General features: G+C 41.8%; 3 protein-coding genes across 3 annotated transcripts in view; 1 reads left to right on the top strand and 2 right to left on the bottom strand.

Moving 5' to 3' along the window:
- Positions 1-10,325: 10,325 nt before the first annotated feature.
- LOC134208820 (collagenase-like) lies at positions 10,326-11,179 on the bottom strand. The gene is made up of 2 exons (XM_062684767.1): positions 10,989-11,179; positions 10,326-10,929 (listed from the first exon to the last, which is right to left on the bottom strand). The coding sequence occupies exons 1-2, from the start codon at positions 11,177-11,179 to the stop codon at positions 10,326-10,328; spliced, it is 795 nt and encodes a 264-aa protein (XP_062540751.1).
- A 568-nt stretch (positions 11,180-11,747) lies between these two features.
- The window catches only part of LOC134217603 (collagenase-like), a 457,454-nt gene continuing 447,054 nt past the window's right edge, over positions 11,748-22,147 (bottom strand). The window contains exons 2-3 of the mRNA XM_062696388.1: positions 12,645-13,004; positions 11,748-12,573 (exon numbers count right to left, since the gene is read on the bottom strand). Of these exons, the coding sequence (XP_062552372.1) occupies positions 11,970-12,573; positions 12,645-12,865 (825 nt within the window). The 5' untranslated portion in view covers positions 12,866-13,004 and the 3' untranslated portion in view covers positions 11,748-11,969. The remainder of the gene's footprint in view (positions 12,574-12,644; positions 13,005-22,147) is intronic.
- LOC134213995 (collagenase-like) lies at positions 20,208-21,027 on the top strand. The gene has a single exon (XM_062693442.1). It carries the CDS (start codon positions 20,208-20,210, stop codon positions 20,988-20,990), a length of 783 nt encoding a protein of 260 aa, XP_062549426.1. The 3' UTR covers positions 20,991-21,027.

Genomic DNA, 22,147 nt, shown 5'->3' with positions numbered 1-22,147 from the left:
TTGCTGAAAGTTTTTAATTATATTTGCTATTATTTTTCTACGGGAAGAGAATAAATGTTTTATTATTGTCTCTTGAGGAAAAGAATGTCATTAATACCTACTTTTATATGCAATATGCAATATGCAATCTCTAATTATCCCGAAATCCGCGTAAAAACGGCTTCAACTAAAATCTTTTTTTTTGTAGTTTTCACGTAGGGTATCTGTTCCCATATTAATAACAGCCCGTATATTAATCCCAATCGTCGATAAACCAAATAAAAAATCAATTTAATTATTATGTCTCACATCGTATGTACACAATAATGGATGGAACACATTCTTGAATGTTTCGAATATTATTCAAGATTTTCTTAAAGTAATGTTTTAATGCACAAGCATCAAATTATTAAAAGATAAAATTATTATGCACTTTTATTTTCATTTTCCTACCTCTGAACTGTTGGTTTGATGCACTGCTCGATTGCTACTAGCAGATTCATCCGTTTTCACATCGTTGTTTTCCACTCAATTTCAAGCTAACACAAGTGTATTTTTTCGAAATTCACTTCACAACACATAAAGCACATCACATTTTCACTAAACATATAATTTTATTAGAAAAACCAACGCGATTTCCTATAGTTTGATATAGGTTTATTTCGAACAACGTCTAAATTAGCCTTGCCCGTATTCCAAACTGTTTACATGCCTTGCAGTACTCTCAAGGGTTGCCGACCTAAATTTTTATTTCAAAAATGCTTGAATAAACTTTTACTGTGAATTTCAACTCTAATGTTTGTGAAATAAGGTATATCGAAAAGATTATCTACGACAAACATAAAATTTAACTGATAAGTTGCAAAACTACAACAAAAACTGGAATTTCGTAATTATATTTCAACTCAAATACAAAACATTGTAGAATTCGGCATCACTGCAATCATATCGTTACGTATACACACAGGTAATAGTGTGCGTATTTTATTTTGGAAACAGTATCCAGCTTTCCACGCTCGGTAATGGCGGCTTGCTGCTGTGTAAAAATCAATCGGTCACTGTACTGTTTGACACTAGCTGGAGGAAAGCTCACTTGCGTTCCTGGGTGAGGGGAAGGGAAAAAAGGCCTTTTCGCCAGTGAGTTTTCCTCCAGCTAGTGTCAAAAAGTACAGTGACTGATTGATTTTTACACACCGACAAGCCGCCATTACCGAGCGTGGAAAGCTGGATTATTGATATAGGTACAAGCATATGATTAACTATTCTTGAATGTTATTGAAATAGGTGCATGGCGGTGATGATGTTTTTCAGATAAATACCTTTAAAATGTGATAATAATTTCATTTTTGAAGTTACCAAAATGTTTTCAATTAAAAATTACGTAAGCCGAGCATAATTATTCTCATGTTTCTTGATTATTGGGTGAAAAATCAATGCATTTTATATGCGCATTGCCTTATTGTTATTGATATAGGAACAGATACCCTATTGTGAGATCGCGTCCGCCCACGGCTGCGACTAAATAAGACTGAGCTGTCACCATCTCAACAGCAATCATCATCATCAACAGTGTTGCCGAACACATAACAAATGCAAGAGCTACACATTTAATGACTGTTTACATATTGTGCATTTCATCATAAATTGTACGGTAATGCGCGTCTAATATACTACAATCCCCTTTTGATATAAAATGGCCAACATGTTTGGGTTATACATATTGAATTACTTAACGGTTTCACACCAACTCAAGATATCATCGCAAGTTATGCCAGACGAACTTCAGGCTAAATTTAAGTACATGGTCATTGTATCTACTGTTGTCATCTGGTAAATGTCTCTAGTATAAATTCACCACCATTTGATTGAACTTGTTACCAGATGATACATTATTATAGTCCAAACAGACTTGAATAAACTACAATGCACGCGTTCTAATCATTACTGCAATCCCACAAAGATTTCAAAATTAATTCCAGTGTCTTGATAATAGATTCCATCTTTAACTTCGCTTCACTTCAAATCACCAACTGAATTTCGATACAAGAACTGTCTTAGTCACGACTTATTTTTACCAACCCTTATGCCATGAATGACTGGCACTATATATCCACCTTTTACAGTATAATCCTATTGCTGCATGCCCTTCCTTCCTCTTCTTTCGAAATTGGCGACCATGTCCATTGATTCTTCACAATTAGGCTCTGTCTCATTTGGAGAATTAAACTTAAAATTGACAGTTCAAAAATTAGCAAATAATCCGGTCATAAGAATGGCTGGTGCTACCCAGCAATTCCAATAAGACATCGATACAAAATGATTCGATATCTGTCAAAAGTAATCTTGCTCTGCGAGCAGGGTTATTTGATAATTATTGAAATGTCACTTTTAAGTTTAATTTCAGTTTAATTCTCCAAATGAGACAGACCCTTAGCATCTATTTTTGAAAATTACCCCATCATCTGAATGTCTCATGAAGCGCCCAGATACTGATTCCTGCACTATTCCTGTAGATGAAACTTTCGAATGGATCTTTCAAATCTTTTTCTAAAATTAATCAACTTTCGCTACATAAGCCTGCTTGTGATACAAATCATCATAGTTTAATCAATAATGTTCACCGCTCACCACAATCCAATCAATAATGGTCATAATATTGTTAATCCAGATATTGTTAACTATTTCTATAAGTACTAGTATACCTGGCATGTTTCCATGTACTTCTACAAAACCGTAAATAGCATTCAAAACATATCAGTATATGCGGCTTTTTGTGATTATCTTGCCTAGGGTATGAACCCAAAAGCGCTATCCCACGCAGACCACTTTTCGACCAAACAGTATCCAATGTAGTCTGATTCGATATAAAGGAAAGGACTTCTGATGAAGCAAACGTTTCATGCAACGTCTTCAACATTTAAACTTGTACCCACATTTCAAGTTATTGATGACCTAATAATTATACACAAACATAGCACAACTTCATAACTATCCTCCTCGAATAGTGCGTTTCGTCAACCTATCACACAATAAATCGTCAAGGGTATGGATTCAATAACAGTCTCCCACCTACATTGCGCACACATCAAGCCTAAATCTCCGGTCATATGAAGTAAATCCGTACCTTAACCCTAACTTTGCCGTTCAAAAGTCGTACTCGACCGATGTAATCTCTTTCTTTCTTAGCTCCTCTCATGTCGACCGATTTATACACGAACAAACAAGTGTTTATAGAATACTGGCCAATATTAGAATGAATCCCCTGCTAACGTGAACTGCCCGGCATTCAATCTCATAAGCAATAAGCACTTGTGTAGGTATATACTACACAAACCAAGAAACTCCAGAACTGAGTGGCAATTAGTGAATTTTAGCGCAAAACAGTAAAATGTGACGAACAAACCATAATCATACTAACACCAGCGGGCATACCTCCAACATACTACAAATTAACTCTCACACCACGACCACACACCGGTTCGAACTACTATGAATTTTTATGCATCGACTCTCATTATATACAGTTCCACGTATTTTAAAAGAAACTTTACTATATTATGACAAATGCCCTCGGATAAAGAATTCGACCCTTCTTCTACAGGGCGACAGAAACTGTCTTCTTCACAGCCACCAACAAAAATGTACCTCTCATGTGAAACTACCGAATCCAAAGATCACACTAAATCACAAATAGTCAGGTCTAGCCTCTTCGTTGCTACATCCCAACCCATCTTATAACACACTTCTTCTTCTTCTTCTTTTTCTTCAATGACTCAATATTCCAACTGGAACTTAGTATTCTATCTGCACTTCCTTAATTGGAAGCTTTTCTATGCCCACCATTGCATGAGTATGTATCTTGTGTGGAGAGCACAATGGGTATACTATTCCCAGGGATCGAGAATGTTTCGAATCGAACTCGTCATCTCCGGACTGGGAACGCTACGCCTTCGCTCGCAAGGCTGTGTTGTTTCACTACATCTTCTGAATTTTCAATTAGGATAAAACCAGTCTGACCAGCCACATAGTCAGAAAAGAACTCTAAACGCACAAATCAGCATGCCTTATCACACCTACCAACGCCATGTATCAACCGTCTCGTTGAAATGCACAACTGAAGCCACTTCCATCGAAACCCAGCCCTCATCAAGTATTTCCACAATTTCCAAGCATGAAGGTATTGCAAAATAATGATATTCACCTGCTTTTATAATACATACACTCATCGTGCAGCCTACACGATGGGGCATTACTTTACCTGAAGAGCGTGTATTACAAAGTGTCGATACTATCAGAATTAGAACAATATTCATCGTCCATTCCCATACGAAATTGTGTTCCAAACGATCAGGAGACCTGTCCAATGCGGCACATGTCAGTACTCTTCCTACTCCTACAGGACTCTACCTTTACCCACCGATGAATCTATCATTCTGGAATCCTTTACACCGGAACAAGAATCAAACACCGCCCACTCGCAAATTGCAGCTGCGTATCATATTCCTCAGCCAAAGAAGAAGCGCAATTTCTTTCTTTCCACTTTAATGACTTTACATCTCAAACCGGGACATCGTTGCCTCCAGCACTTTTCAGATATCTACATGATGATAGTCAAGAGTTTGATAATTTCCAACCTCTCAAATCTCAAGATAGGGTCGTAATAAAATCCAGCCGCCTTCAACACATTCAACGTTGTAGCCATACATCTTACTGGTAATCCAAGCGAAGTTCCGAGGGTCTCAATAAAGACTATACTCAGTCGAGAAACTTCCGATTAATCTAAATATCACTCTACTTCCGAAGTGCATCTTGAATCATGCACCTCCAATCCACTTTATCTTAGTGCGACGACAAAGCTACCATCGCTCTTAAGCAACTAGTCACGGCACAACACTCTCCACCAAATCAAATAATGTCTACTATGCACTAAACTAAGAATTGGTCTTCAGTAAGTGAATACATCACTGTCAATTCATGACCATATTTTCTCCAAATTTCCAAAATTTAGCTTCTTAGCATTCGATGCTCGGCAATACCTTAGAACAGAACTCTGCGAAATACACCGATAAACACCCATGAGTGCACCTCTGCACACTCTGCCATCTCTTCTTTTTTAACCTCCAACTAATCTTTCCTCTTAAATGCAACCAAATGTCAAGAAGGCTTATGTTATGCAACAGGAGCATCTTTTAAATACAGATCTCTTCATTTTCGTTGAAGTGCCAACAATGGACTTTTCCATATGAATACTGATCCTCACCTTATCATAATTCATTCATTATTTTATTTCTTTTCTCTCCGAGGCCGACACTCACTGTCATCAACATGTATTACTTCTCTAACTTCCAAGTGCTCAGAGGAAATCCATGTAATATTTGCGTGTCATTCTCATCAACATTTTACATTTTCCTGCTTCAGTAAATCTCATTAACTCCGCGCTCTTAAAAAAAACAACAACTATCCAAATCAACGAAACTTCATCCGGAAAACCAGAAGTCTTCCGCCCTCTCACATTTCAGGGAAACTCTCCGCACCACAATGACTACTGCAGAATTCACAGATTTCGCCTGACAACTCATCGTCCGGGAAATCCTATAAACTTCCGCTTGCTCCGCGAAAATGCCAAACATTTTCTCTATACCTTCAGAATCCACAGATTCTGTCAGATTTGCTTCATCTGGGAAATACTGAATATTTCCGCTTCTCCACGAGAACCATTCTCTCGAACTTTGCCCCCTGGAGAATTCTTAAAATTCTCGCATCTAATACTAGGGGAATCCTTCAGATTCCCGCCTACTCCAAGAGAATCACTCTGATTCTCGCAAAGTTCGCTCCCCATGGAGAATTCTAGCAAATTCTCGCGTCTTTTTTCTCATCCAGTCGGCAGTGAAACTATCATTTTCACTCCGCAAAATCCAACCAAGGAAAAGGTTCCACTGGTTCCAACATTTTTCAAACGAAACCATTACTTTCGTAATACAACGGCTAACCAGTATCCACTGGTTCTTTTTTCGGAGAAAATCTGCAATATTTACCTTTTACGATCCCATCCTCGTCGCCAGTTGTGAGATCGCGTCCGCCCACGGCTGTGACTAAATAAGACTGAGCTGTCACCATCTCAACAGCAATCATCATCATCAACAGTGTTGCCGAACACATAACAAATGCAAGAGCTACACATTTAATGACTGTTGACATATTATGCATTGCATCATAAATTGTACGGTAATGCGCGTCTAATATACTACACCTATTCTTTGACCATTTCGATAAATCGCGTGAAAAATCTATGAGGAAAATCTGCGTAAAAACGTGTATATTCCCAAATCTACTTAAAAATAGATGAGTTAAATAAAAAAACGCGCATGAGATGACTCAAGTGCATTTAACTAAAATACATGGAAACATCAAAGTGATTTATTATCGAATCTTTCTTTAGCTTTAAATTATTTAGCTCAAATTTGGATCTGTGGCACTCGAATAAACATAAAACATTATAATTTGTGTTGTAACAATATCTTAATTTACAACACATGCCGTATCATCGGCATAATATTTAATCGGTTGCAACTGCTCAATAAATAATATTGTCTTTGCCCTGAAAGATGCCTTTCCAACAGGCAACATGCTACACGCAGATGAAATTACTCTTATTCTCTCTGTTTACTCACATTCGCCATGCGCTGAAGGTTGTCTCTCCAGCGGGCGGCATTGAGTTCTCCAAGCGCAGTTTTTCGCACACTAACCTCACTGTATAGAATATATAAAGTAAAAGTGGGTGGTAATCTAGTTGCGGCAAAAATATCACGAATACTTTTGGAGGAAGACAGCACACATTGACAGGAATACAGCGAAGTCACGCACACCTCCATTCATTTGGAGAAGTCAATACTACGGAGACAGCTATCTCTCATGCTCTCTGTTTACATTTCGTTTGACAGAACATACTCGATTGAGCTAGTACAGCACCATTCGAAATCTTGTACTGCGACTGAATGAAGTCGAACTAAATACATAATGCCGCAATTTTTTCGAATCGAATGCAAAAACGTACGAATCGAGTGATTCGATTCGAGATGCGCAATGTCACCCCAGCTTCCAATTCCCATATTGGGGTCATTGTGTGTCTGATTTAACCTTCCGGGATTCGTTTGGTCCTGGATCGTTCGTATAGTCCCTTTGTTGTGAACGTGAAACGTGCTTTTTTCTGAGCTATTTTACTTTTTAAAATAATGAAAAATTACTGAAATAAATGAATGAGTTCAGGCTTGTACTTTGACTCCAACGTCCCACGACTATATGTGAATGGTATTATATGGAAATGTAATGTAAGATAGTGTTTCTGGTTGAGGGTATTATCAGTTTTAAATCAGAACTGGCTAAGTTGCAAGAAACACAAACTGTGGTAAAAATGGAACAACAGTTCGGATTTCCATCAAAATGTTAATCATTTTTAAATGATCGTACGTCACAGTTCAAAAAAGTTTATCAACCCCGTGGAAAGTTGATGTCTATTATATACATACCATCAAAACTGGCGTAAAAAATGGGGTTATCAGGGGTATTTGTAGATTTTAAAATATTAAGGAAAATGGTTAGAGCATCTTCAGAGAAAAATATATTTCAACTTTTTATTGATGTATACATTAACATATGTCACCATTATTGAATAGTCTTCAAGACGTTTGTATGTTGCAATCATGTTATTGGCGTTATCAATTGACATCGACAAAGTTCTCCGTACATCAATACCGCAGAGGTGCAGGGGTGGTGTCAATATTTCGTCGGTTGAATTTGCTGCATCTTAACACCGATGAGCATACCGTCCATGTCTAAGATGATGTGTTTTTATGTGTTTATGAACGGGGTTCATATGCCGCGTCGTTCTGAGTCCATTTTCGATTGGTCTTAGGTTCTATGGAAAGCATGATGACGAAGCAGCAAAAGTCTATTTACGGTGAAAAGTGATGCACTAATGGAGGTGTATGGTTCGTAAAATGCAAGAAATTCTTCAATCCAATCAATTACTACGGCGAACTTGTATATTGGAAGCTACAAAAAGCATTTGAAGTCGTTATTTGAAAAAAGAATTTCACGCACACACCTTTTGGACGATGGGCCCTACTTAGCCGTGCGGTAAGACGCGCGGCTACAAAGCAAGACCATGCTGAGGGTGGCTGGGTTCGATGCCGGTCTAGGCAATTTTCGGATTGGAAATTGTCTCGACTTCCCTGGGCATAAAAGTATCATCGTGTTAGCCTCATGATATACGAATGCAAAAATGGTAAACTGGCTTAGAAACCTCGCAGTTAATAACTGTGGAAGTGCTCAATGAACACTAAGCTGCGAGGCGGCTCTGTCCCAGTGTGGGGATGTAATGCCAATAAGAAGAAGAAGAAGAACCATTTGGACGATGTTTTCAATAACACAAACTATGTTCAAAAATGGGCGAAAATTACATCTGGACCAGCTGCGAATACTTCCAACAAAACTGCATCGGTGGTAGGATACAATTGGCTTGTCCTTGTTTATTTTTCCTAGCGCTCGGTCACTAGGTGATCAGCTCATGCGACGAGCGCGTGAGACGAATCGCATGCGCTTCACATGAGGCACACAGCAACTAAGCGGAGGCGCGGGATTGCCCCCGACCATTGCACGCATTGACCACCACCCGTCGATTACTGGGAAAGTCCCGTCCGGCGCGTCAGCCGGTACATCCGACGAAGTTCCGCAGGATACACCCCTGAGATCACGCCTTGGGGAGGCAGCAATTATTTTCTCGGAACTGCTGGGCACGCCCTCCAGACAGCGAACGAAGCAATGTGTTTCAAATCCTTTTCGCATCCAGTCGGTCCACGCGGCCAGGTCCGTACAAGCTCCAGCGGCCGTCAAAACCCCAGCGAACGAAGCGAAGCGCCACAAGTCCTCCTCGCATCCGGTCGGTCCACGCGACCAAAATCGAACAAGCTCCAGCTGCCGCCGAAACCCCAGCGAACGAAGCAAAGCGTCACCAGTCCTCCTCGCATCCGGTCGGTCCACGCGGCCAAGACAGAACGAGCTCCAGCTCCAGACCGGTCAGCTATTCAGGCCAATCCGAAGTCACCCGACAGAGTCTTCATGCCGCCGAGGCGACATCTCCCCGAACTGTGTAAGGTATGTTGGGAGTGCGATCTCCGCAAGACACCGAAAGGGCCCCAACTTCTCCGATCGGCCGCAACCTAAACTAACCCTAACCCACTAACCCTAAAATAAGATGAAAAAAAATAAAACAAAAGTGAAATGTATCTCACTATTCTTCTTTTTCAATGAAAGTAGTCCTACGCATGCAAGTGGTTGGTCCTGGCTAGTATAGTCCGCTTCGTTTCGTCCGTGTGTTCCCTAAAGCAGGTCGATTGCCGACCCTGAGACAGATCCTACAAGGTGAGCTAGTTTGGGACGTGAGGACGTCCACTCTCCAGACGTGTGGACGTCATCGAAAGTTACATGTTACCAATTGGCCACACAGCTGACTTGAATCAGTTAAAACCAATTCAATTGTCGAAGGATTTCGAGTGGATGAAAAACAAGTTGGACCATTGGAATATTGAATAGTATAATATCCCGCAGAACAATCTTCTAATAAAGTTTTGCCGTTGGAATTGCTTTGAGCATTATTCCATTAACGGTGTTTGGCATTGAAGTCACCAATTACGAAAAATTTAGATTTGTTGCGAGTTAGAATTTGAAGATCAGCTTTCAACAAATTCTTTTGTTGCCCATTGCATTGAAAAGGCAAGTAGGCTGCAATGAAGGAAAATTGTCCAAAATTTGTTTCAACAGAAACTCCCAATGTTTCAAAAACTTTGGTATTTGGTATTATATTAATATAAAACAAGCTTGGCTGTCCATTTTCTCAAAACTAGGCTGACAAAAACCTTACATCTCTTGCTTTTAATTCTCTAAATTTTAAATAATTGTTTTCAACAAATGAACTTCGTCATCCTAGTTGATTAAACCGATGTTTTCACCAAGACTTCAAATTTTCTATATGCTATACACTTTGTGAAATGTGGCACGAGTGAGTAACGCCTTGTTTGACTTAGGAACAAAAGTTTTTTTTATTCTTTATTACCGATACTTTCAGCCCAAGGCTGGCTCGTCTCGAGGAACAAAAGTTGAATTATCCTGATATGGTGCGAACGAAACTGATACGAAGGAGATTAGGCTATCTGGAACTTAATGTATGACGTTGCATAGATTTTTCGTACGGCAGCTCCATTCGATATCTAAGTACGTAGTCGCTGTTACGCAGTTCAATATATTCTTCTTTGCTTATTGACTAAATAAATGTCATGATGCCTGCCAGCTCAAAAACCATCTCTGATTTCAACGTCCGAGTTGTCCGCAATCCAATTCAGGTATGCTGACATGCGAGTGAAAACTGCAGCACGACCACTTTCGCACCCCAGAAGAGAGTTGAACGAAAACACGCCCACCTGAGTAGTGATTCCATCGGCGTCGGTAATAGTCAGTGGTGCCCCATTCTCCCCAGGGCAGGGTGACGCACGGCCAGCATCGGCACTGAAGCCTTCCGTACAAATGTGTTGATCAAGAATAGAATTTGTCGGCAGGTTCAATCGACAAGCCACATTTGTCATGATTTGTGAACTACCGAATCGCAGCACCGGGGAATTGGTGTTTCCTGATCCGAATCGGCCCCAGCCCATAAAAGTCCCCTGCTGTCCATTGAATGGAGCCTCTACTTGTCGACGAGTTGGAAGACGCACTGGGCGGATATTGTCCGTGAAACTCACAGGTATCGGAAGGCCAGCCAAAGCGACATCAAAGTTGTCCGAGTCTTCATAATATCCACTGTGCACAATAAACTGCGTCACGGTTAGCCGAACTTGTCCGAGAGCAACAGGGTCGTTCAGCTCGAGGCCACCCAAGACGACTACGGCACTCTGAATTCTGCAAATTAGAAACAGTGGGACATCAATAGGTTACACACAATCATACTTTAGTTTTACCCGTTGACACATCTGGCTGAGGTTAATACGAATCGAGACGAAAGCAACGATCCAGCGCACTGACCGGATTGTAGAATGTTGATTCGAGTTATAAAACCAACGGCGTACGGAAACTGTCCAAGTGTGGCTGGCGATCCTCCCACAACTCGTTGTTCTGGTAGAGCAGAAGCCGAAAAGACGGCTACTGACATAACTAAAACCACAGCGGATTTCATATTGAAACTATCGACTAGCTACTAGTTCGAACTAACAATGATTGTTGGTTTCCGTGACGCTATTTAAAGCAACCACGGGTGTTGTAAATATCGATTTGGATTAGATAGTGCCTTGTTTTAATTTATCAAAACTACTGTTGATAATCCTCATATCTTCGTAACAGCATAACTAAAGCTCAAACATCAGTTTATGCTGACCCAAATGTGTCAAGAGTAATCAACCAGGTGTTCAGGTAAGCTGACAAGCCTATCTAAAATGCAGGTTGATTACGCATGGTATACTGTCCATAATTGCATATTTGTCCCATATCTAGGCTTAGGATGAAAAAATGTGTAGAATCGAAAAAACGAGATATACAAAGGCCAAGAAATCTTAAAGATAGCAATAGAGAAGGAATTCCAAACTGTTTGGGGTAATTATTATGGAAGAGGAATGATGTAGAACCCATTCTTATCTTAGTTTACCACCCTACAGGATTGTGGATATGTATTATAATGTTCTAGAGGCGGAAGAGATAATCGGATTTATATTGTACTAATTACGTTTCATATCTTGGTTTATTGTAGAAATAATTCACCTTGTATTATCGCACTACCCTACGTCATTTCAGATAGGCAGCCAAGTAATAAGCGATTACATACAACAGTGATTACGTTTGATTTAAACATCAATCGTACGATTTTAATCCGCCCAATATCAATCAGATAACGGCACATTTATTTTGGCTAATTTCAAGATCACAATCTATGCATAACGACAAGCAGCTCAAAAGTCATCGGCAATCACTACATCCGAGTTCTGCTCGATCCAGTTCAGATAAGCAGACATGCGGGTGTAAACAGCGGCACGGCCACTGTCGCATCCCAAGATCGAGTGGAACGAGAACACACCAATCTGGGTTGTGATTCCGTCGGCGTCGGTGATGGTCAACGGGGCGCCACTGTCTCCCTGGCATGGTGATCCACGGTTGATATCGACGTTCAACCCATCCGTGCAGACATGCTCATCCAGAATAGTGTTGGTTGGCAGGCTCACACGGCAAGCCAAGTTGGTTATGACCTGGGAGTTTCCGAAACGCAACACATCGGAGTTGCTGGTTCCCTCTCCAAAACGGCCCCAGCCAATGAAGGTACCTTGTTGGCCATTGAACAGAGATCCCACCTGGCGGCGGTTCGGAAGTCTCACAGCGCGAATGTTGTCAGTGAAGGTAATTGGTGACGGCAAAACGGCCAAGGCAACGTCAAAGTACTCCCCATCTTGTTCGTAACCGGAGTGCACGATGAACTCGGTGACGGTCATGCGCACCTGTCCAGGCTCGGTTGAATCGTTGATGCGAAGTCCTCCCACTACGGCAACGGCACTCTGGATTCTACACAAAGGACAATTCCCATTAGTATACATTTTCTGAAGCAATCTCACTTTCAAAATTTAAATTCTTACCCATTGACGCAGCCAGCCGACGTCAGGATGAATCGGTTCGAAATCAGTGATCCTGAGCATTGTCCAGACAGCAGGATGTTGATGCGGGTGATCAAACCTACGGCGTATGGGAACTGACCGGCCGTGGCGATAGCGCCACCGATGATGCGACCATCGCGCTCGGGGATTGCGGAAGCCGAAACGGCTGCCACGGCAAGAGCAAGCACTGCCAAAAATTTCATGTTTGAAGGCTGAATCGATGCGAACTGAACGGTTGGCGCGCAAAAGTGCCGTTATTTAAAGGATCCCAGGTCAATGTGGGTGCGCTTATCTATCAGAAAGTCAAATTTCCAGCAATTGGTGCTAATCTGAACGAGAGGCCTGCGCTAATCAGTAGCAAGAAGTGATTTTGATTAGCAATGAAACAGGTGATTTTTTTCTGTTAGATGATGTGGAGCTTATTTAATAAGATGATGATAAAGTTGGGTGTGTTATGTTCGTGAAGAAATTTATCTATTCTAGAAAAAAAAGTAGATTATTTTTAGAAGGAAATCTTGTTTAGCAATGATGATAAGCAAGTCACAAAAGCGTAGACGAAAAAAACTCTTTAAGACATAGTATTTACTTTAAATTTCAAACGAAATTGCATTATTTTTTAAATAAATAATGCAATTTCGGTTGAAGTCGGAACAATTGATACATGGAAATAAAATTCTAAAATTTCAATACGCTAAACATTAAGGCTTTTCAAGTACGCTTTAAATTTGGAGTAAGTACTGTGTCTATAAGATTTTTTTTCGCCTCACGCTTTTGTAACTTGCTTATCATCATTACTAAACAAGATTTTCTTCCAAAAATAATCTCCTTTTTTTTCTACTGATATTCCGTTGGATGTTGGATCCAGTTTTGGAATCGTTAAAAAAAAACTCAAAGGTACATGCGAAGGTAACGTAGGACTTCGTAACAGTGCGTAATGGATGGTATTTGTAATCATAGATTGTGTGTACCCTGGTAAGAGCCGTTTGTTTAAAATTGTAAGATAATTTCACCTTCTACCACTAAATGGCTACATAGCGACTGTGCAGCGAATACACTTCCTGCAGCAATCACCGCCGACGGTCATCAATGATGCGGTTTGGACCGCTACCGACGTTTTTGCGCACGTACATACACACGCACATACACACATACACACTCACAGACAGACATCACCTCGGTTCATCGAGCTGAGTCGATTGGTATACAACACTATGGGTCTACGGACCTTCTATAAAAAGTTTGTTTTTGGAGCGAACATATAGCTTTTCGGTACACTTAGTGTACGAGAAAGGCAAAAATTACTTGAGTCCTGCAGATGACGCTATAGACGTTATACGTGCGAATAAATTTTCGTAGCGTCTCTCTCTGACAAGCGCTTGCGATTCTGTTACCGACGGCAATTTTCTGCGGTCGCCAAACGATTGTGCTTTGCACTTTGAAGAAAATTCGTCTCGACTCAAACTTTTCTTGAATTAAATGGTGGTTCGATTTAATCTAACTCTCATTTTTTCTAATGTAAAATGTTTGGCCCTGAGAAGGACCGACTAACTTTTAATCATGGTCATTCCAATCACTAACTCAAAGCAGCCAACCATCCGGAACATGCGAGAAAATATCGAGTGATTTCCCGTTATCCAGACACAATCATTGAGGTTTTAGTTCTGCGTCACAATTCTCTGTCCGGCGATGCTGATGATATTCCGTTGCGTCCGCTACCGGGCGGCACCTTCATGGAAACGCTACTGTGTCTCCTCTCCGCGAAATCTTGTGTGAACTGAGGATTGTATGTACTTTTAACAACAATTGATGATAAATAATTAAAAACCAATATTTTAGAGGGCTATATAGAAGCGTTGACTCTTCCTTGATCGAATGGTCTTTCTTGATCAAATGGAATTGAACATCCATCTAGAAACGGCTGAGATATTAACGTTCAAAGTTAGAAAGGTCAGATTATAATTAGCGATCGATGATTGGCGATTGATACCGTGGCTGCATCATGGAAGTCGTGGTTGATACGGTAGATCACTTGATTTAAATTGCAAAACATTTTGGAGATCTTACAACATCTCACATGCCTGGATTTGAGATGCAAATGAAAGACAAATATTCGGAGCACATAATTGGGTTGATATCGGGGATTGGAACATCATGTATGTCGTAGTTGATCCGGTAGACCGGCGTTCTAAGCCTGGGGTACATGTACTCGTTCGTTCGTAGACGTTCTCAAGAGTGGTCCACTTGGTCATAACATAATCTTGTAGTGGTCTTCAAGTGGTTGTCATGTAAATCTTAGTTTTATTGCTAGTCTCCAAAATTTGCTCTCCAAAACTGGTGGAATGGCCATAAGAAACCCCGGAACCACTTGAAATTTGTGTCTTTCGTGAGGCTTGGAAACCTTTTTTCACGAGTCTAGAAATTATTTTTTCAAGAGTTTAAGAGATGAGCCAGCCCCGAGCAGCAAATCTCTTTAATAATGCATAAAAAAATCATTCTAGAGGCTCGGAAGCCTTCTTTCAAGATGCTCAGAAGCCTCCTTTTTAGAGGCTCAGAAGCTTCCATTTAAGAGGTCCGGAAGACTCCAATTGTCCTCAAAGTACTGTAGGAAGCTTGATGTCTAATCTAATCTAATCGATCTAATGCGATCAATAAATCCCAATTGAATCCTGCCTTCCACAACCAAGACAATGTTTGAAGGGCTGCGGAACAATAGATCAAACGAACAAAACGTCGAATGAACAAAATGCATTTTTTTTTCACTAAAGCTCGGTTGCTTCGTTGCCAGAGGATTAGAAGAACCTTCTACACTTCTCGGAAGCCTTCTTCCAAGTAGCTCTATGGCCTTCTTTCAAGCGGCTCGGAAGTCTGCTTTCAAGAGGCTCGGAAGCCTCCTTCCAAGAGGCTCGGAGGCCTCCTTCCAAGAGGCTCAGAAGCCTCCTTCCAAGAGGCTCGGAAGCCTCCTTCCAAGAGGCTCGGAAGCCTCCTTCCAAGAGGCTCGGAAGCCTCCTTCCAAGAGGCTCGGAAGCCTCCTTCCAAGAGGCTCGGAAGCCTCCTTCCAAGAGGCTCGCAAGCCTCCTTCCAAGAGGCCCCAGGCCTCCTTCCAAGAGGCCTGCAAGCCTCCTTCCAAGAGGCTCGAAGCCTCCTTCCAAGAGGCTCGGAAGCCTCCTTCCAAGAGGCTCGCAAGCCTCCTTCCAAGAGGCTCAGAGCCTCCTTCCAAGAGGCTCAGGAAGCCTCCTTCCAAGAGGCTCGGAAGCCTCCTTTCAAGAGGTATGGAAGCGTCCTTCCGAGAAGCTCAGAAGCCTCCTTCCAAGAGGCCTGAAGCCTCCTTCCAAGAGGCCTGGCAGCCTCCTTCCAAGAGGCTCGGAAGCCTCCTTCCAAGAGGCCTGGAAGCCTCCTTCCAAGAGGCTCGGAAGCCTCCTTCCAAGCGGCCTCGAAGCCTCCTTTCAAGAGGCCTGGATGCCTCCTTCCAAGAGGCTCGGAAGCCTCCTTCCAAGAGGCTCAGGCCCTCCTTCCAAGAGGCCTGGAGGCCTCCTTCCAAGAGGCTCGGAGGCCCCTTCCAAGAGGCCTCGGAGGCCTCCTTCCAAGAGGCCTCGGAGGCCTCCCTTCCAAGAGGCCTCGGAAGCCTCCTTTCAAGAGGCTCTGGAAGCCTCCTTCAAGAGGCCTGGAAGCCTCCTTCAAGAGGCCTGGAAGCCTCCTTTCAAGAGGCCTGGAAGCCTCCTTCAAGAGGCCTCGGAAGCCTCCTTTCAAGAGGCCTGGAAGCCTCCTTCCAAGAGGCCTGCAAGCCTCCTTCCAAGAGGCTCGCAAGCCTCCTTCCAAGAGGCTCGGAAGGCTTCTTGCAAGAGGCTCGGAAGCCTCCTTCCAAGAGGATCGGAAGCCTCCTTCCTCAAGCAGCACACATGTTCCTCATTGGTTTCTGCAACTGATATGTGACCAGATTCAGTCACAATCAAGTTGCTGTAACAATTTTTGTCTGACTTGTGCTGCTCGGGTTCCTAGATGCTCGAAAGCCTCCTTCCTAGAGGCTCGGAAGCCTCCTTCCAAGAGGCTCGGAAGCCTCCTTCCAAGAGGCTCGGAAGCCTCCTTCCAAGAGGCTCGGAAGCCTCCTTCAAAGAGGCTCGGAAGCCTCCTTCCAAGAGGCTTGGAAGCCTGCTTTCAAGAGGTTCGGAAGCCTGCTTTCAAATAGTTCGGAAGCCTCCTTTCAAGAGGCTCGGAAGCCTTCTTTCAAGAGGCTCGAAAGCCTCCTTTAGAGAGGCTCGAAAGCCTCCTTTAAAGAGGCTCGAAAGCCTCCTTTTAAGAGGCTCGAAAACCTTCTTTTAAGAGGCTCATAAGCCTCCTTTCAAAGGGTCAAAAGCCTCCTTGCCAGAGGCTCAAAAGCCTCCTTTCAAGAGGCTCAAGAGCCTCCTTGCAAGAGGCTCAAAAGCCTCCTTGCCAGAGACTCAAAAGCCTCCGTTCAAGAGGCTCGAAAGCCTTCTTTCAAGAGGCTCGAAAGCCTTCTTTCAAGAGGCTCGAAATCCTCTTTTCAAGAGGCTCGAAAGCCTTCTTTCAATAAGCTCGAAAGCCTCTTTCCAAGAGACTCGTAGTCGGTACAATTCTGTTCTAACATTCGACATTATTAAATCATCTTGCAGTGACTTTTCTTTAGCCTCACGGAGCATCAACGGGTCATTGCATCCATACGCCACCCCAAGGTAGTTGCCATTGTAGACAGAACATGCACACTTCTTTGCGGTCCAGTACATGATTTTACAAATCTGTTGATTTTATCATCTGCTATTTAAAGTAGAATTGAGCGATAAAGCCGATAATGGATTTGAAAAAAAATCGCTGGGTAATCCCCCTAGTGGTAATGGTGCATTTCTCGTGAATTAAGAACATAGTTTTTATGTCATAAGTTTTGAGCCCAGATTCCGATTTGGAACATTTTCAATGGGAAACAACGGCTCAAGATTAGTGTCAATGCCTTACTATATATTACTTTGAAGAAAGTCTAAGTTTATCCGCTCTTACCAAATTCAGGGGCAGCGCCGTAGCGTGTGGCTGGCCAGGTTGGCCCCCGCCAAGGGCGCCAGGCCTTAGGGGGCGCCGAAATCCAGAACTGTGGGAAATGATAAAAAATCTCATCAAGTTTTTTTTAACGCACTTGGTTACCACTTGAATTGAACAGGAAATACAATTGAAAAAAAGTATGGAACAAGTTTCTGGGGAAGAAGCCCTAGATGAGGACTTCAATAAGCCAAAGACGAAACACAGAGTAGGCTGTAAAAAATCGCGTATAATTTTCGTTCGTGGCTAAGAAATCTAAGCCGTTTTTGAATAATAGATACTTGGAAGTAGTGAGAGGAAGTTTTTTTTTAATTTAAGACCAATTCTCTCATTTTATGCAGGCAAACTATTTGAGGTTCAAAAACGGACCATAACGATCGAATTTTATCTAGTGACATTTTCGATTCCTGGTATAAAGGAACATATAAAGGACCACGGTGCCTCTATGGGGAAGTATTATTTTTCAAAAATCAGTGTCTCTGAGACACGCACCACGTGAAAGTATATATTCTCCTCTTTCATATCGAGGATAGACTAAAATGTTCTATCGGGGGATCTAGAATAATTTTTATTTTTTTCACTATTTTTGGTGCAAACTCCTTAGAAATCTCAAATGATAGCCGATTTAACCCCCCAAACAATGTATGGAAAAATGACCCCCGATAGAACATTTTAAAAATACACCTACGTGAAAGAGGAAAACCTCTACTTTTGTGTAGTGGGTGTTTTTGAATTACTGATTCATTTTTAAATAAGCCCCTTCGGACAAAGACACCGTGAGACACTTGTATGATGGTAAAAGAACAAGCAAAGTTTACTTAAAGACTTAAGGAATTCATTAAGCAAATATTTATTAAATCCACCAAGCAAAACAGAAATTATTAACAAAAAAATAACTTTCGTTTTTTTGGAAGGCTCATTTGCCGTTAAGCGTTACGAAGCTAAAATCATGTTTTAATTCCAATTTTTCATGATTCTTATGTACTAATGTTAGTTTTGGGGAACTGAAAGACTCGCGATTTTGTTATGGAATACAATAATACAGTAGGAAAGGAAGAAAATTTAGGGTGCTTAATTATAACGATGCGGATGTTCACATAGTTGCCATTCTTGACGATGTTTCACTTCTGAAAAACATTTTCTTGGGAGACAATACCGAGAGGAAGGCATATGAAAGGGAAACGACAGACATTAAACGGGGAAACAAGAGGAAGATATTCGTGAAGGGGTATGGCAGAAAAGAGGATGGGCGGACTATGATTACATTCTTACATCAGAAACTCTCAAAAATTGATTATTGAGGGACATGTAATAGAGATCAAGACCTGCCAATACTTTGCTAATCTCAACAAACAATTTAAGTTGAATAAGCTTATTTTTCCAAGACTATTTTTAACTGAATAAGCGCTTCACCCGCTTTCAAGGTTTGTTAGGAGGCTTTGGTTGTTTTCCTCGGACCCGGAGATATTCCTTTAGCGCAGATCTGGGGCCACGATGTTCCTTGCACGCCCACACGACGTAAACAATATCCTGAAAAGATGTGCATTTAGAGTGTAGTGATTGGACAGTAGACGACACATAGTTCGAATGAAGTCTCGTCCCTTATTCAATTTTTTGAACCATGGACGCTTCGACATCTACATGCGAATTAAATACAGCCAACTACTCAACTCCCCTTTTTTTCATTTCTGTTGGTTTTGTTTCAAGATTCCTGAGGCTGCTAGTTCAAGGTTTTCCTGACGAACTAATAGAAAAAATCATCGAAGGTTATTTTCTGGTCGTAAACATCATCGTACAAGCGCCCACCTTATCCAAAGCATCCGCTTTCTCATTTCCCGAGATCGAGCAATGAGAAGGGACCCAAACCAATTTATTTTAAAAGTATCCCAGCTCTTATCATGCTTTTTGTTTTGAACATGCCAAGCAAGTAAGGGGCGCCTAATAACGATTTCGCCAAGGGCGCTGGAAGTCCACGCTACGGCTCTGTTCAGGGGTATTTGAATTTTCTAAATTTCTTGTCAATCTGCCAAAAAATGAACTCTAGAGCCACAAGAGCACGCGCACTGGAAATCCACTGAAGTGTACTGAATTACACACATACTGAACTAAGATTAGATAATCGTTTAGATGGTGTAAAAACAAAGAGGCAAATGTTTCGCGAAAAGTGTAGGACAGCACTGCCCAACGTCCTCATGCCTAACGTACTTATCCCAAAAAACGTACAAAAACGTACTTATCCCAGAAAACTATTTTTGGCGCTCTATCAGTATCCAATATTTGTTACGATGTCTAACGGGGTATACCCATAATATGCCAATAATTCTTACGATCGTGACAAATCATTATTCAGGGGTCAAATTCTACTGAAAATTAGCAAGTTTTTTGCAAGCTTACCCCAATCTTATCTTATCCACCCCAAACAGAGCCAAGAACCTATTTCTAACCGTTATATATAAGTCTCCGGTGCAACAGTTGCGACTTACAGTGCTTTCTCATCAAACGATGCAGTGTATTGCCCTATTTCTCACATTGTGCCTTGGACTAGCCCTGGCCAGTCCCTTGAATGAACGCATAGTCAACGGCGACATCGCTGAACGTGGCCAGTTTCCGTATGCCGTGGGATTACTCCTTCCAACTGGGGTTTGTGGAGCGTCACTCGTTTCTGCCAATTATGTTCTGACGGCGGCGCAGTGCATCAATGGTTTGACGTCCGTCACGGTGGTGCTGGGATCCACTCGAATATTCGACGTGCTGGACGAAGGTCAGATTCGCTTGGAAGCGACAGTGTTGAAAGTGCATCCTGGATTCGAGATCGCACCCGATATCTTCGACGTGGGATTGATTCAACTGCCCCAAAGTGTGCCTGACTTCACTCCGATCAGGTTGCCCAACTTGAGACAAGTGGATGCTACGTTCGTCGGCCAGCAGGCTACGATCATTGGATGGGGCAGCACCAGCAACAACGGACCCCAATCCATGGATTTGCGGTATATTCGGTTGCAAATTATCTCGGTTATCTCCTGCCGGCTCGGTCTTCCTACGCAGCAAATCACCGATAATCATATATGCACCGATTCGTCGGCGAGTGCTCCCTGTCAAGGGGATTACGGTGGCCCTTTGACGCTTGTGGACTCAGACGGCATAACAAAGCAAGTAGGAGTCTTTTCGTTCAGTTCCGTCCTGGGATGCGAAAGCAATCGACCGTCGGTGTTTACTCGGATGGCCTCGTACTTGCAGTGGATTGGCGACAACTCGGATGTAGATATTCGTGAGGGTTTCGAATAATGTTGTGCACGAATTAAATTGGTTTCAATATAATGACTTTAATTTTTAGGGGATAAAAAAAGGAAATGGAATGACATTCCCCACAACTATGCATACAAATGTCTATTAAAGTATTTTCTTTCAGTAGATGACCTCAAATATGATATGGGTAAGAATGAGACACTGTTTCAAGTCCTTAGAATGCCTGTAGAATAGATCAAATGTACATGAGGGCTGGAACACAAAATTCTAAGAGGCCTTTTCGAACGATTTTGTTATCCGACCACACTTATATGAAAAAATTCAAAATCATTTTCTCAAGACATATGAAAATAAAGTTTTTTGCTCCCAGAAGCTACTGTGAAAATTTCAGCCAGATCCGTCAAGTCTAACTGGATGCTAAACGAGCCTGAAGTTTATATGGGAAAAATCGACTGAATGTATGGGAAAATGATCCCCTTTCACTGTGTTACCTCTTGGTGGCACTCTAGTTATTCAATCTCACTGAAATTTTCACAGTAGCTTCTGGAAGCAAAAAACCATATGTCTCAAAAAATGATTTTGAGTTTTTTCATATTAGTGTGATCCGCCTTATTGCCTGTCATGCACGGCCGAACGACCTATTCGGCCGAATGACTTGTACGGCCAATGAACATTTCGGCCAAATGACTTTCGGCCCAATGTTATTATACGGCCAAACAACTTTCGGCCCAGTGGCATTCGCCTAATGATTTTCGACCAAATCTCTCTTCCCCTGCACAGGTAATGCTTGGAGAAACTCAGGAATTGATAGATGAATATAAGAGCTTGCTGCTCATGTCAAATGTGTTCATTGCATGATTCACCGATATGCCCTTACTTGTGGAACCCATTTGTATGAACTATTTCAAATCTAGAGTTCTCAATACGCGTTTGAACTCTGCAAAGAAATGCTTTCAGAGATTCATGCATCAGAGAATCATGCACAAAGTCCTTCTTTTCTGCACTACCGTACGTTGGTTATCAAAATGCAATGTTCTGAACCACATTTTGAATTGAGGGATGTTTTTTTTTTAATGACGGTCATCATTTCGTAGTTGCTACTCCGTGATCGACCAGAACAATCGCAATTACACAGGGAACCAATGGATGGAAGCATGGGATTTGCTCTCCAACCTCAATGTACACAGTCCGAGAGC

Source organism: Armigeres subalbatus, chromosome 2 (assembly GCF_024139115.2).
Source record: "Armigeres subalbatus isolate Guangzhou_Male chromosome 2, GZ_Asu_2, whole genome shotgun sequence".
NCBI classification, from domain to species: Eukaryota; Metazoa; Arthropoda; class Insecta; order Diptera; family Culicidae; genus Armigeres; species Armigeres subalbatus.
This window is presented reverse-complemented; position numbering and strand designations above follow the sequence as displayed.

Coding starts and splice junctions, on each gene's coding strand:
- LOC134213995 (XM_062693442.1), top strand. CDS start 20,208: ATGCAGTGTATTGCCCTATTTCTCACATTGTGCCTTGGACTAGCCCTG.
- LOC134208820 (XM_062684767.1), bottom strand. CDS start 11,179: ATGTCAGTAGCCGTCTTTTCGGCTTCTGCTCTACCAGAACAACGAGTT. Junction 10,930..10,988: donor TCAGCCAGATGTGTCAACGG/GTAAAACTAAAG, acceptor TCTAATTTGCAG/AATTCAGAGTGCCGTAGTCG.